At 48.1% G+C, this 16,560-nt stretch overlaps 1 protein-coding gene and 1 long non-coding RNA gene across 5 annotated transcripts in view; one reads left to right on the top strand and one right to left on the bottom strand.

Moving 5' to 3' along the window:
- Nucleotides 1–16,017, bottom strand: part of dip2cb (disco-interacting protein 2 homolog Cb) — a 72,155-nt gene extending 56,138 nt beyond the window's left edge. For all 4 annotated transcript variants that reach the window (XM_040171462.2, XM_078099650.1, XM_078099649.1 and 1 more), the window contains exon 1: nucleotides 15,728–16,017. In XM_040171462.2, the coding sequence (XP_040027396.2) occupies nucleotides 15,728–15,806 (79 nt within the window). In that variant the 5' untranslated portion in view covers nucleotides 15,807–16,017. The remainder of the gene's footprint in view (nucleotides 1–15,727) is intronic.
- The window catches only part of LOC144405544 (uncharacterized), a 73,062-nt gene that overhangs the window by 9,424 nt on the left and 47,078 nt on the right, over nucleotides 1–16,560 (top strand). The window lies entirely within an intron of this gene.

The raw sequence follows: 16,560 nt of genomic DNA, 5'->3' as shown, positions 1-16,560 counted from the left end.
CTTCAGATAGAAAAAGCAACCGAAACAAGGGTTCAAATTTTGATGTTTTCCACAAAATATTTTATTCTACTCAGTCTCGTCCTGAATGAACCGTCCACGCTCACTAGACCCTGCGAGAAACTGAAGCTTCGGCTCCTCGGCTCAACTAAGAAGCCACGACGGACTCAACAGACTGAACTTCAGGCCGCTGAAGCGAGAGCCGAGAGAAGAGGCCTCAATCCATCCATCCATCTTCAAACCGCTTATCCTTCATACAGGGTCGCTGGGGGGGGGGGGGGGGGGGGGGGCGGGGCCCAATCGCAGGGCTAACACAGAGACACACAACCATTCACACACTTACAGGCTATCGACCTGATCCCCAGAGCACGCCTTTGTATTGTGGGGGGGATTGTGATGCGGAGTGAACCCACGCAGACACGGGGAGAACACGGGAAGAACATGGGGGGAACGCGGGGAGAACATGCGGACTCCACACAGAAAGGCCGCTGGGCAGAGAGCCCTTAATAGCGTAACAACTAATATGTAACGCCTACATCCTCTGCTGTTTATTTTTTAAATAATTTATCAAAGAAATTCCACTTACATTTTTTTTTTATGATTAATGTAATTATAACTGCGTTGTCCTACACTGAAGTTTACACGTTTAAAAGTCTTGGAGGTGGAAAAAACGAAGGCCGCAGAGTAGAAAGTGACCGGAGTGTTGATGTGAAACATTCGGTGTCCTGCAGTCGCCGCCATCCAAGTTTACACCGGAGAAGTGAAGCAGGCGACACAAACAGCCGTCCATGGGTGTCTTTAAGGACGAGGGGACGAGACGCAGATGGAATTCATCACACGTTGCTCCCGAGAAGCAACAATCAGTTTGGTTCGATATCTGCGAGTGTCGTTGGTGAAGGTGGAACGATACCTGCAGGATGTTTGGTGCAACACGTCCTTCACTCACTGAGATAAACAAGATTTACTGTAATCATTAACAGCTCAGGAGGACAACTGCTGCTCTGTGTCCTAATAGGTGACTAGCTCATAAAGCTAGAATACATCTTTGGGGTTGCCAGTTAAAGTCCAGTTGTCGTGACTGGAAGTCTCTGGTCCACATGTCGGATTGATCACCCACAGAAGCAAAACAGGAAGCATCTTTTACATCAGCTACAAAGAAACAAACCAGCGCTCGGCGTCACACGGAAGCTCCTCGTTCTTCTGCGGAGGAGCCAATAAAGCTGTTCTGTTTAAAGGGATTAAGTGCTTCATCCTCCGACCTCTCCAGCCAGACGCAGGGCGCAGTTCACCCCCCCCCCCTCTCTCCTGGGGGGAGCAACTGTGCCCTCGGGATCAGTGATTGAGAGTATTAGTTCTCTAGAGGAGGCAGTTAAACGCCGATGAGGACCAGAGCTGGGAGGGAAGTTCTGATCCCTCACTAACGTGTTGGTACAACGCTGTCATTCTGAAGTCTGGAGTTTGGTGCTTCTTCCGACCTGTCATAAAGCTCTCCCTTTCAATGGGGGAGGGGGGGGGGTGTCACAGGGTCAAAGCTGGAAGTGAAGAGGCAAATATCTGCAGTTTTTTTTCTCCCCCCCAACCTCTCCCCCCTCGCAGCGAGTGTCGCAGAGGGAAGAAACCAGGCCAAAAGGGGGGCTGAAAGTGCCCGTCTGGGCGGCTGAGTGATGCAATCCGCCAAACACTCTCCCCCTTCCACCCCTCCCTCCCTCTGGCGATGACATCAGCCCCCGGTGAAGCAGCGTGGCAGTGAAAATCAGTTCCTGACGGCGGCTCGGTTGCTTTAAGCCGCCGCGGATTGATTCCAGGATTAGGAGCCGATGCGTAGTGAAGAGGAAAAGGAAAAGCTGCTAATTAAAGCTCCCTGAAAGCTGCTCACACACCAGTGGAAATGGTTTGAAGAGTTTACCTTGTGAAAAACGCCTCGACCGTCATTTCTCATCTTCGTCATTTCTCATCTTCGTCATTTCTCATCTTCGTCATCTCTGCTGCTTTTGTTCACGGAAAATATTAATTTTCGTTCCACGGCCCTCTGTGACGATCGTTACAGAAAGTCTGGAGAAACTTCTCAATGGATTTTTCGAGTGTGTTTTCGGTCACGATGTCTGAAATAGCGATTAACAAGCAGCAGAGATTTAAAATGGGTCAATAAAAGAACTCTGGTGAGTTTAGAAGGTTTTAAGTAAAAGTCTAAATGATGAGACTTATGAGGTGAGAACCTCATAGGACTTATAGCCCAACGTGAGTCACGTGACCCTGCTGGAGTTCCTTAATAGTCTGATGTGACGAATGTCACTGTGTTATTGGTTAGTCTAGTCCGGTCACTGTGGTATTGATTAGTCCGGTCACTGTGGTATTGATTAGTCTAGTCCGGTCACTGTGGTATTGGTTAGTCCGGTCACTGTGGAGTTGGTTAGTCTAGTCAGGTCACTGTGGTATTGATTAGTCTAGTCAGGTCACTGTGGCAATGGTTAGTCTAGTCCGATCACTGTGGTATTGGTTAGTCTAGTCCGGTCACTGTGGCATTGATTAGTCTAGTCCGGTCACTGTGGTATTGATTAGTCTAGTCCGGTCACTGTGGTATTGGTTAGTCTAGTCCGGTCACTGTGGTATTGGTTAGTCTAGTCAGGTCACTGTGGTATTGATTAGTCTAGTCCGGTCACTGTGGTATTGGTTAGTCTAGTCCGGTCACTGTGGTATTGATTAGTCTAGTCCGGTCACTGTGGTATTGGTTAGTCTAGTCCGGTCACTGTGGTATTGGTTAGTCTAGTCCGGTCACTGGGGTATTGGTTAGTCTAGTCCGGTCACTGTGGTATTGGTTAGTCTAGTCCGGTCACTGTGGTATTGGTTAGTCTAGTCTGGTCACTGGGGTATTGGTTAGTCTAGTCCGGTTACTGTGGTGTTGGTTAGTCTGGTCACTGGGGTATTGATTAGTCTGCTAGTGCAGTCGCTCACAAGCTGCCTTGGAGGACAGATGGGGAGTTATTGGGTTTAAATGCTGTTGTTGTTGAGTGATGTCACCCGGTCCGTCTTACGGGATTAACCTTCTATGACCGAGGTCCTCAGATCTTCAGTCTGGACGCGACAGACACAGAAACAAACACACCTCCATTACAGAAGGTATGATCATTACCAATTACCAATAAATCCCCATTGAACTCTCTCTTATCAGATATTGCCCTTTCTTGAACTTGTCCACCTCGACTGAGCTTTTGCGGTCTTTATTTTTCCCAGGAAGGTTGCAAAACACTGAAATAATTAAAGGTTCTTTACTGAAGTGACTTGAGAAATAAGAGGCAGACAGACGTTTTTGCTTGACCCATCCAACATGTGTTTTTTATTTACAATACCTGTCAAAGGTTTGGACACACCTCTTTCAATTGAATGAGAAAGTGTATACAAACGTTTGACTGGTACAGTATACTTCCTGGTTAATTATTACGTTGATCCAATAAGAGTCTAATAAAATAAAACAGGTTCTAGCTCCGAAATAAATATTCTCAACTGAAGCCACAAAGCAACTCGCCTGATCTCCACAGCTGTAATCTCATTAATTAATCTCATGTTGATTCTGCAGGAATCTCAGACTTTGTTGTTGCGATCAATTAGGTGATTGAGAGGCTTTCCGTAAAGCCTGGCTCTGAAACCTGCCATTGATCGGATGGACACGGGGGGGGGGGGGGGAGGGGGGTGGGTGGAGCCAATGGAAATGCTGATCGGGGTCTTCTGATTGCTCTAATGGCAGATGGAGCAGCCACAGCACATTACAACGAGCATCCAAAGGGTCTTTTCTTCTACAAACTTCCTGAGCGAGCACAAATGTCATCTCCGCTCACATCGCGAGGAGGGGGGGGGTCTGGGGGGGTTAACACTCCCTCGTCTCAGACACGGTGAAGGAGCGCTGACGTCTACGAGAAAGAAACTTCAGCCTTTTATCAGCTTATTTATGTTCACAATCCAAATCTACCAATGCAGTTTGAGTAGGAATTTGGATGTTCATTTTACTGCATTTCATATTAAAATGTAACATTTCAGAAAGCTTGTAATACGCGTCTGAAACATAAATCTCCACTTTAGCAGCTCTTACATCCACCACAGTGCACAGCTTCATTACGCTCTATATTCTGAAGGTTTTTACAGATGGGTTTATGCACACTTCATTTAATCGTTTATAAAAGTCTCATTGAAAAAAACCAAAGGAGTTGGATTTTTTGTTTTCATGGCTGTTGACAGTGTTTTGGGATTTATGTAGTGATAAAGTAAAAACCTTGGACTCCAATCAACCCCAAGAAACAGGATGTTTACCTTATATGTTCTACAAATGAACATTTTGTTGATAACATTCAGAAAACCTGTAATATAAATAACACTTAATGTAATCAAGGTTTCATGGTGACGTGTGTTGGTTATTTTAATCCCATGAACCTGAACTGTTTCCAGTTGTCCAACTGTCAACCCGTCCTCTGGCCGACAACCGACCCCCTGAAGCCCCCCGAGCCGCTGCTGATGAATATTTATGGCGCTTCACGCCTCCTGCGAGGAGCCGACAGCTGATGACAGACCACATGTTTAAATATCTACACTTTCTTGGTTAAGCTTTGTAAATCCACTGATGTGTTATGTTTGCGCTGCAAAAATAAAACCATCAAATATTATTTTTATTTGTAACCATCTGGATCCTGACCTCTGTGGTTTTGTTTTTACTGCAAGATATAAATCCGGCATCTCTATGGAAACCGCACAATAACGGGTGAATGTGAAGGGAACATAAACATGTCTTCTGTGCAGTATAACACAGTTATTATACATCTCATCTTGAAGAATGAAAAGGCACAAGTCAAACATCTTTGATCAAAACCAGCCGGTTTTGGGGTTCCGATGGTTTAAGACACAAAACAATCAGAGAAAAAAATCTGCCAAATGTCAAAGGCCGTCCGGTGACGTGACTAGTTTGATTCCTCAGTAAGTGTAACTTGTGTCCACCGAGCTGCTCGGGGATGATTTACATTCCAACAGGAAAACATGGCGGATGGAGGCGGCGTTGGCGCTCTGGGGAATCTGACACAGCTGCTGCTGATTTTTGAACAAAACACAACTTTCACTGTGTTTTCTTTCCTCTTTACGTTCTTTTCTGTGTTTACGTTCTTTTCTGTGAGCCGAGTGGGTTTTAACGGCCCTGCAGGCCTTTACAAAAACACTGTTACAGTAATAAAAGTGAGAAAATGACAATGGTCCTCACAAAACCCACAGTGGCGCTGAGGAGGTTTTTCTTCCTCGTCATCTCGGCCCGGTCTTCCCGACGGGAATTCACCGGCGTCCCTCCCTACCCATCCCCACGGGTCCTCATCTCCCGGGAGGGAGGAGAGGAAACAACGTTGCTATGGCAACTGTAAAGGTGAGACGCCTCGATGCAGGAGCAGAAGACACAGAGACCACGACATCTTTATATATCATGTAAATATTCTCATTCTCTAGAGGGGAAGAGTGGATCTATCCACCTGTCGCTTTACAGAACAGTAAATTGAGGTGAAAATGAACTTCCAGAGTTAAGATATTTACATTTTACGCTAGTAAATTAAATGCAAAAATATGAGAAACATTACTTTACGGGTTGTAAAATACTATAACATTATATTATTACAACATAATAGAACTGAAGTGATCAATAAACCCCATAATGAGGTCATGTGATTAAAGGTAGTGTAAAGGTGTTTTAAGCTGAAGTCGTTTTTTTGACTTTATTCTTGATAGAAGTACCATCGTCGGCTGGTAAATTTGTACATGTTTGAAGAATATATCCTAGAAACATTGTGGATGCTGGTTTAGTCTTTTTTGTCCATCGTGACCTTTAGTTAGAATATTCTTTAATCATGTTTATGTGATTATTACTGACAGAAGGGATTTTAAATTGCACCGTTGGTGATATTTATTGGTGCACTTGCTACTTTGTACCGAACTTACTGCCTGTTTCATATCTAATCTTATCTCAACGTTGCCGCGAAGCACAAGCTGTAATGAACGCTAACGTCCCTCTTATCAAATTCACAGCTTGGTCCTCTCTCCGAGGCATCAGCGATACGTGTGTGTGTGTGTGTAATATACACACACACACATATATATATACATACATTATACATACATTATATATATATATATATATATATATATATATTGTTTACATGCTCCTGTCTAAAGATTGGGCCCGTCCCGGTCTTCCGATCGCCTAGCAACCAGGGGTGGCCTCGACAAAGTCTCATCACTAGTTGCCGTGGCGCCCACCTGCCGCCATGATCAGGACGGCGTTTTTTTAATTAACTACTATCCCATAAATGGAAATTCACCATGACCATCTTATCGCGAGCGCACTGAATCTCACTCCACAATCAAAGTCCTTTAGAATCCGATCAATACCTGCCACATCACAACCCCCCCCCCCCCCCCCCCCCACAGCAGGTGATGAGCAGCAGTGGAAATAAATGCCTTCAATAATTCATGTTTGAGATTCGACATTTCTCCACCGTCTCGCCGACTGCACGTCCATCAATGATCGATGTCGGTGTGTTTACATAATGCATGACAGTTTCACCAACAGTTTCTTCCCGCCAGCAGTCGGGCTCATCGACAGATTCCGCCCGACTGACTGACATCCCTCCGGTCACTCCCTTCACACTCCACATGCACACACACACCTGTCCCTTTCTGTTTGCTGCTGCACTTTATTTTTAATTTAAATTCCTCTTGCACTATGTTGTCTTATCTGTTGTCCATTGTCTTACTGTCTGATGTCATGCGCCAACCGCCAAGTCGAAGTCCATGTATGTCTGACATATTTTGGTAATAAATGTTCCTGATTCCTGAAATGCAGACACGGTTTTATTTATTTGTAACTAAAAAGAGGAGAAAGAGGAGTGAGAGCTGTAAATGACAAAGAGGAATCTTATTGAGACTAGTTGGTGTAGAAAGAAGAAGTTTTCCCTTCATGAGAGGATGAAACAAGACCATTCATCAGTCCAACGAGACCAAGACCGATATAAGTGGGTCTGAAGACCAGACCGAAGTACTACAGTCCTGTTTTTTATTTGATTATAAAAAGGTCTGAGTAATTTTTGAGTGAAGGAACAACAATCTCCGCAGCAGGTTGACGAGGCCACATTGAAAGATTAAAAGAAGAAGAAGCGTCCCGTCACTGACGGACCAACAGCTTGATTGCAACGACCCGAACGGTGTTTCTGATTTACACACAGGATGCCAGGAAGTGTTGCGTGAATGCTCCTTTCATTTCCAAGAAGCTTTGTTAATGATAAATCCATAAGTCCTCAAGCGAATCAATCTTAATCAGAAAGGCCTGGAGGAAGAATCTCACTTCCTTTTAATGATTAAACAAGAAACCACTGGATCCATCGGGGCACTTCGGAGGGAAACTAATGAATGTTTCAGCAGTGATTTGGGTTTTAAATGGACGAGCGGTGATAAGAAGCCCCGCCCCCACATCGTATGATTGACAGGGGGACAACCTGTCATTCTGCAGCTGCGTGCGTGTTTATCCGTTTGTGGTGACAGAAAATTTTTTGGGATTCCTACAAATAACTTTAATTATTGTGCTCATAAGTTTCTGAGAAATAACAAAAAGAAAAAAGATAAAAACAATTTATAGACAGAAAAAAACAAAACCCTTTGTATACTGATGTTTAGTCACTTTGGAATGAATACAGAAATACATAAAATCACTGGCTGAAGTATTAATTTCAGAGGTTTGTCTTGTTCTGTGTTTCTGTATCATTTGTATTAAAATATGTCAAATAATATTTGATCCTTCAGAAAACATCCGCTGGTGAGAAGGTCCAACGACACGCCACCAAAAGCAACAAATATCCCAGCATGCACTGCGGTATTTTTTCTCTCAAGCAGTGCTACTAAGCCTTGTCACTCTTCACCCACATGTGCAACCAATGCGCTTCGATTCCAACATCAGCCCTTCTGTCTGTCACACCGCGGTGAAATTGTCTGTTGTTTTACTCTGTGGGGCATTTTGTCTTGTCATTTACGGTTTTATTTTGAAATAATAACTCCTCTCGTTTCAGGTCACTTACCCTTCCTCATGTGTCACCAGTCTGATTGTCTTCCCTGATTCCTGATTGTGTCCACCTGTTCCCCTTTCCCCTCCATGTGTATTAATAGTCTGCGTCTCCCTTTGTCCTGTGCCAGTGTGTTCGTCATTACCCATGTGTTCTACCTCGTTCTGCCACGTCACAGGTTCCTTTTTGTTGTTATTCAGGATCTTCGATCGGCCCAGTGCCTTCACCTCCACGCAGGTTGTTTTTTGGTTTTGCTTAAGTTTTGTATTCCTAGGTTAGATGCAACATTAATCTTTCATAGTTCTTTGTTTTTCCTCCTATAAGGAGTGATTTTGTTTTGAGACGTTGCCTCCGTCAATAGAGTGCGTTGGTTACTTTGATAAATTTAAAAGCCTTTTGTTTTCCTCCTAGAGCGGAGTGATTTTGTTTTTTGATAGTTTTATAGCCACACTTCTTCCTGGTTTATTTTATCGGAAGAAGTGTGACCTAGGATAATTTCATAGCCCGCTTTAGACTCTGTCTGGAGGACCTTCGCTGCATAAATAAAGATCTCCTTTCCTACCTGAGAACCCTGCGCCTGCTTCCTATCTTCCTCACGGGCTGACAGTACACACTGGCCAGTATGGAAGCAGCAGGGGAGGACCTTCTCGCGCAGGCCCTAGCCTCTCAGGGGGAGCGTCTCTTCCAGCAGGAAGAGCAGATGACTTCACTGAGCCAGGGACTCAGAGGCCTGGCCCGTAGTCAGGAGGACTTCAAGGCTGCTGTTTTTGACCAGATAGGGGGTCTCGCGGGTCAGCTTCAGCAGCTTCTCAGAGGTTCTGAGAGGAGGGACCCGGCACCTCCTGCACCTGAACCTTCGCCCCCTCCCACCTTCCCCTACGCAGGAACTGGGGTTCGGCTGGCACCTCCCGAGCGATATACGGGAGACCATGGACAATGTAAGGCATTTCTCATAGACTGCGACATGCATTTTGAACTCTCGCCTCAACACTTCCCCACAGATCGAGCCAAGGTGGCTTACGTAGTCTCCCACCTGTCGGGAAGGGCGAAGGCGTGGGCCGTCGCAGAATGGGAAAGCGGATCCTCAATCTGCGACTCCATTCAGGATTTTAAAGAAGGGCTCCGAAAAACTTTTGATCCGGTCACAACAGAGCGAGAACGGGCAAGAGAGCTCAGTGGGCTGAAGCAGACAAGAGAATCCGTCTGTGACTACGCCATTCGCTTCAGGACTTTGGCGGTGCAGAGCGGCTGGAATACCACAGCGCTTTATGACGTCTTTCTTAAAGGATTGGCTGCGCCCATCCAAGAGCGATTGCTGCCTCTGGACCTTCCTCCAGACCTGGACTCCCTCATCGCCCTCGCTATCCGAACGGATAATCGGCTCCTGGAATTTAGGGCTCTCCAGGGACAACGCCTGGACGCTCCACATCGCTCACAGCACTACCCCGCCCTCTCCGGGTGGGCTCCCGGCCGGGCGCCACCAGATCAGCGGCGGTCTTCTTCCCCGGTTGGCGGAGACGAACCTATGCAGCTGGGTGGTGCTCGGCTCACCCCGGAAGAACGGCAGCGCCGATTGAGGGAAGGTCGGTGTTTCTACTGCGGGGAGCTCGGTCACCTGGTAGCCGCATGTACGGCCAAGACGCCGTGGTTAGGCAACCGACCCACGGCTCCAGGCTCATCGACACGGGTTTTGACCTCCATTAAGGTACAACACAACACCACAGTCATGACGTTGGATGTTTTAATTGACTCAGGGGCTGACGAGAGCTTAATGGACTGGGGACTAGCAAACAGACTGGGGTTAAAGACAAAGACTCTCGCACGTCCCATCAGGGCTAGTGCTTTAAGTGGGGAAGCATTATTCACCATCACACATGTCACTGAGCCTGCTGTACTTTCCATAGACAATCACACAGAACTGATGAATTTTTTTTTGTTTCACTCACCGACAAGCACCCTAGTACTGGGATTCCCATGGCTTGTTCGCCACAACCCCCACTTAGACTGGCCTACGGGCAAGATCATGGGATGGGGAAAAGACTGTGAAGGGAATTGTTTGCGGGAGAAGCCTCACCGACCCATCACCACTTTAATAAACACTGTTTCTGCTCACCCCGTCGCAGAGCCCCAGTACCCAGATCTGACCTCCGTTCCCCCCTGCTACCATCATCTCAAGGAGGTCTTTAATAAAACAAAGGCCACGTCTCTCCCTCCACATCGACCGTATGACTGCGTCATCGAGCTCATCCCCGGCTCCACCATTCCTAAGGGTCGCTTGTATTCTGTGTCGGGACCCGAACGTCAGGCGATGACTGAGTACATTGATGCATCTCTGAAATCGGGGCTCATCCGGCCGTCATCGTCACCTGCGGGTGCCGGGTTCTTTTTTGTTAAAAAAAAGGATGGGTCTTTGAGACCATGTATAGACTATAGTCCACTTAACAACATCACAATAAAGAATCGCTACCCACTTCCCTTGATGACCTCTGTTTTTGATCAGCTCCAGCAGGCCACAGTCTTCACAAAACTGGACTTGCGCAACGCGTACCATCTGGTCCGAATAAGAGAGGGAGACGAGTGGAAGACTGGGTTCAATACACCGAGCGGTCATTACGAATACTTAGTCATGCCTTTCGGCCTCACCAATGCTCCTGCCGTATTCCAAGCCATGATTAACGATGTCCTCAGAGATTTTCTTGACCACTTTGTTTATGTTTACCTCGACGACATTTTAATCTACTCACCAGATCTAGACACACACAAACGCCATGTACACCAAGTCCTTGAACGTCTTCTCTGCAATCACCTGTATGTGAAAGCAGAGAAGAGTGAGTTTCATGCCGACACCATCTCCTTCCTGGGTTTTATTGTAGCCCCTGGAAGAGTCCAGATGGATCCGGCTAAAGTAAGCGCGGTGGCTGAGTGGCCTACGCCCGATAGCCGCAAGAAGGTTCAGCAATTCCTGGGGTTTGCTAACTTTTACAGGCGGTTTATCAGAGGCTTCAGCGCGATAGCTGGTCCCCTTCACGCCCTGACATCCCCCCAGGTGCGGTTCAACTGGTCCCCAGATGCAGAGGAGGCGTTTCAGAACCTCAAGTGTCGCTTCACCTCGGCGCCCATCCTTACTCTGCCAGACCCACAGCGCCAGTTCGTGGTAGAGGTTGACGCTTCCAATGAGGGGATCGGGGCCGTCTTATCGCAACGGTCAGCGGCCGATGGCAAGATGCACCCCTGCGCCTTCTTGTCCCGGCGACTAAACTCTGCACAGCGGAATTATGACGTGGGCAACCGGGAGCTGCTAGCGGTCAAGGTGGCCTTGGAGGAGTGGAGACATTGGCTGGAGGGGGCACAACATCCGTTTATCGTGTGGACAGACCATAGGAACCTCGAGTACATCAAACAAGCGAAGAGACTAAATTCACGCCAGGCCAGGTGGGCATTGTTTTTCAACCGCTTTTGCTTCACCTTGTCTTACAGGCCGGGGTCCCGGAATGTTAAACCAGATGCCCTGTCACGCATCTACGACCCGGAACCAGTGGCCAAAAAACCAGAACCCATCCTTCCACAGAACTGTGTGGTTGGAACAGTTTCCTGGCCGATAGAACAAGAGGTGAAGCGTGCGAATGGGGGGGCGCCTCCACCTCGTGGGTGCCCAGAGCATTGTTTGTTTGTTCCAGTGGAATTGCGCCCAAACGTGATTCGGTGGGCCCACACCTCGCTGCTCACCTGTCATCCAGGAGTCCGGAGAACAATGTTCGCCATATCTCAGCGGTTCTGGTGGCCATCCATGGAATCAGGGGTCCGGGAATACGTCGACGCATGTCCGGTCTGTGCTCGGAACAAAACGGCCACCGGGGCACGCATGGGACTGCTGCAACCCCTACCCATCCCATCCAGGCCGTGGTCGAACATTTCGATGGACTTCATCACGGGGCTCCCGGCTTCAAAAGGTAACACCACGATTTTAACCGTGGTGGATCGCTTTTCCAAGATGACACATTACATTGCCTTGCCTAAGCTACCTTCAGCTAAAGAGACTGCCCAAATCATGATGCAACACATCTTTAGAATTCACGGATTTCCCAAGGACATCGTGTCAGACCGGGGGCCCCAGTTCATCTCACGGTTCTGGAGGGAGTTCTGTCAGCTCATCGGTGCCACAGCCAGCCTGACTTCAGGTTACCACCCGGAGGCCAACGGCCAGACCGAACGGCTCAACCAACAGCTGGAGACAAGCCTCCGATGCCTGGTGTCACAAAGACCGACGGCGTGGAGCTCCTATCTGGCCTGGGCGGAATATGCCCACAACACGCTGCCCACCTCTGCCACAGGTCTCTCACCCTTCAAGTGTGTATACGGTTACGAGGCTCCTGTATTTTTTTACTCTGAGCAGGAAGTTGTAGTTCCCTCCGCCCATGCCCTGGTTCGTCGCTGTCATCGCATCTGGGCCGCCGCCCGTCAAGTGCTCATCAGACAGGGGGACAGAGTAAAGAAGGCAGCCGACCGAAGACGCCGTCCCGCACCAGAATACAAACCGGGACAACGGGTTTGGTTATCAGCCAAGGATCTGCACCTCAAAGTCCCTTCCAAAAAACTAGCACCGCGGTTCGTTGGGCCCTTCCCCATTTCCAAAGTAATTGGCCCCGCTGCCGTCCGTCTCCGTTTGCCCAGGTCAATTCGGGCGTACCCCACATTCCACGTCAGTCAGGTCAAACCCACCAAGGAAAGCCCCATGGTTCCTATCGCTGAGCCCCCGCCGCCACTGGAAGCAGCCGACGGAGGCTTACTCTATAAAGTCAAGAGACTATTGGCCGTACGCAATAGAGGCAGGGGTAAACAGTATTTAGTGGACTGGGAGGGATACGGTCCTGAGCACAGACAGTGGGTCCCGCGGCGCCACATAGATGACCCTTCACTTATTCAGGACTTTTACAGAGACCACCCTGAGCTACCTGGACCGTCAGGTGTCGGTCCTAGAGGGGGGGTTCTGTCACAACCGCGGTGAAATGTCTGTTGTTTTACTCTGTGGGGCATTTTGTCTTGTCATTTACGGTTTTATTTTGAAATAATAACTCCTCTCGTTTCAGGTCACTTACCCTTCCTCATGTGTCACCAGTCTGATTGTCTTCCCTGATTCCTGATTGTGTCCACCTGTTCCCCTTTCCCCTCCATGTGTATTAATAGTCTGCGTCTCCCTTTGTCCTGTGCCAGTGTGTTCGTCATTACCCATGTGTTCTACCTCGTTCTGCCACGTCACAGGTTCCTTTTTGTTGTTATTCAGGATCTTCGATCGGCCCAGTGCCTTCACCTCCACGCAGGTTGTTTTTTGGTTTTGCTTAAGTTTTGTATTCCTAGGTTAGATGCAACATTAATCTTTCATAGTTCTTGTTTTTCCTCCTATAAGGAGTGATTTTGTTTTGAGACGTTGCCTCCGTCAATAGAGTGCGTTGGTTACTTTGATAAATTTAAAAGCCTTTTGTTTCCTCCTAGAGCGGAGTGATTTTGTTTTTTGATAGTTTTATAGCCACACTTCTTCCTGGTTTATTTTATCGAAGAAGTGTGACCTAGGATAATTTCATAGCCCGCTTTAGACTCTGTCTGGAGGACCTTCGCTGCATAAATAAAGATCTCCTTTCCTACCTGAGAACCCTGCGCCTGCTTCCTATCTTCCTCACGGCTGACACTGTCGATGCTGCCAACGAGGTGTCGTTTGGCAACCCCCCCCCCCCGTGCTGCTTCAGTGGAACTTTGATGTGTAATGCCTCTGGGGGGAGGCTGGACGAGACTAACGCCTTGCTCAAGGGGTCCGTCGGCAGCCTACGTGGCCCCTGAGGGGCTGTAGTGACACCTGACATGAGGTTGTTTTCCTGCCCCCCCCCCCCCCCCCCCCCCTCCCTCCCCCCTTGCAGCGAGGGGGCTCTGAAGGAGGAAAGGATGATGCGTGGAAATCCCCAAAATTAGGTCAAGGTCTGCAGGATGAAAGGGAGAGGAGGAGTTATGGGGGGGGGGGGCGGCGCTGGCGTGCATTTACAGCATCAGCTAAGCATGTAAATAATGCACCGGGACGTCTGACCCCATTCCCCCCCCCCCCCCCCCCCCCTCCAACCCCCGTGACGCACTTGTTTACATTGGAGCTAGCGGTTTACACAAAGGCAGAAATAAGGAAAGCGTGTGTCCCCCACACACACACACACACATACACACACATATTCAGATTCCTCTGAAAGCTGCAGTGGAAACATATTAAAATGCAATGTGTGTATTCTCAGTCAGCTGTTAAAAATCCCCCCCCCCCTCTCTCCCTTTCCCTCCCCATACATGGCCGAGCCTCCAGACTCCCTGAGAACCAGGAGGAAACGGCTGAAATATGACACTGAGATACAGGCTGAGAGGGCCGTCTGCAGCAATGTGACATATCAATCCGACAACCAACGGGGGGCGGGGGGGAGGGGGGGCTGGTGTGTGTGCGGGGGGGTGTGTGGGGGGGGTTAATGAGAAAATCAATACCCGCCCTGCGTCTCAGCATCTTGGTAAAAGAGGCGACGCAATGAGCGCCGGTGTGGATGGAATGTGGCTGCAGAGCGTCGTGTCTGGGAACAGCTGCTCTGCTCGTGCGTGTGCACGGATCATCTGAGCAGCGTGCACGGCTCTGCTGAACTCGACTTTTCCAATAGGATGAGAAGGAGGGGGGGGGGGGGGGGCATTAAAAAAAAAAAAGTTTTCATTGAGTGAGCAGAGAGAGTTCCAGTGAGCTTCCTGAAGAAGCCTCAGAGAGGTTTGCAACCTGCACGAGAGGCCGATTGTTCATGCGTTTGTCCATTGAGGATCGATGGATCATTGGATACACGTCTGGTGCATTTCCACTATTTTAGGGGTAACACGGTGCTCTATTGGTTGTGTATCATACGATACCTGGTGCCAAGCTGTGTGTGCTTCTGATGTTTTATCATATTTATATGTACTTGTTCATGTTAATCTCCATTTGTTTAAAAGGCGTTTATCTGCCCTGTTGGAACCAGTATGGTCTGATAATAACTGATGTTTTTTCTATAAATATACACTGAATTCTGGGCTCTGGACAAAGACCTGTGCGGGTCTTTATTTAGTATTCCTCGTTGCACATTCCACATTGCACATTGAGGATCAATGCAATGGAAAATAGTATTTCCTTAGCCCCAATGCTTGGTGCTTTATAAATATTATACATATATATTATACTGATGTATTCTATATTCCTCTGAGCCCATTCCAATGACGTGTAATGTAAAGCTTTGTTTCTTCTATTTCTGTGCACCCCTCTTTTAAATATTCCTTCTCCCCCATTCAGACAGTTTGAAGATGAACATCGTCACAGTTCAGTACCAGAACACCACAAGGAGAACACCAGCAGGACACCACCTCCACGTCAGTAGTACACCATCAGAACACCACCAGCAGGACACCACCTCCCCTGCATCCACGTCTCACAGAGGGGGGGGGGGGGGGGGGGCACTCGCTGCACTCGAACTTGTGGCACTTCAACACACTTCTCCCTCCATGCAGCTCAAACTCTAAATCCCCCCCTCTATCTCTCTCTCACCCGCTCCCCCCCCCCCGGAGCAGCAGCCAGCGTGGCCCCGGGCAGGGGCGTCCGGAAGGCGGGTGGGTCCGGTACTCACCCTCGGATAACTCCAGCTCCAGCTCGGCCAGTCTGGCCCGAACCTCCGCAGTGACGGGCACCGGGTCCCGGTCCGCCATTCCCGCCGTGAGGAACCCCCCCCTCCCTCCCCCCGAGTTAAATCTCTGTTGTTCTCGTTGCTTCCCCCGTCTCTCTCTCTCTCCGGGGCTTCTTTCTCCTCGAAAACCCCCCCAAAAATATCCAAAGTCAGAGGACCGAAGTGTCTCTGCGTGCGGCTCTCTGCGCGACACCGAGCGTCAAGCTGGAAGCAACGTGGCGCCTCCACTTCCGCTTTGGCTGATTTAAGAAAATAAGAGTTGAGTTAACCGTCGCAGTGTATTTTTTATTTTTGTTTTATTTTTTTTATTTTTTTCGGGGGGGGGGGGGCGTTATGGGGCCACATGTTTAGTGAGAAGATTTGGTCATATTGTGTGAGGAATATTTTTGTTGCTATTGTTTACGTTCGGTGTGTGTCGGGTTTGTGATGTTTTTTTTGTCATGTGTTTGTTGTGTCGTATGATGAAAGTGAATGATCCTCGAATCCCTTACTCCTAAAACTCAGCAGTAGCAGCAGTGCTCTGTAATTAAGAACACTTAAGCAGCAAGTTGGGTATTTTTATTTCATGCAACCTTACAATATTAATATAATATCAATACTTGTTACTCCATTGGCTATGGAAGCTGATCCAGGACAGTAAAAAGAAATGGAAAAAATGTTATATGGCTGACATTTAACCTCATGATGTAAACTTTTCATCACATTGTCTCACATTTATGACTTTTATCTCAGAAATATGAGATAAAAGTCATGAAATATAAGTGATAAATCATGTG

This window comes from Gasterosteus aculeatus, chromosome 3 (genome assembly GCF_964276395.1).
Source record: "Gasterosteus aculeatus chromosome 3, fGasAcu3.hap1.1, whole genome shotgun sequence".
Taxonomy (NCBI): domain Eukaryota; kingdom Metazoa; phylum Chordata; class Actinopteri; order Perciformes; family Gasterosteidae; genus Gasterosteus; species Gasterosteus aculeatus.
The sequence above is the reverse complement of the archived record's forward strand: the minus strand, read 5'-3'. Positions and strand labels throughout refer to the sequence as shown.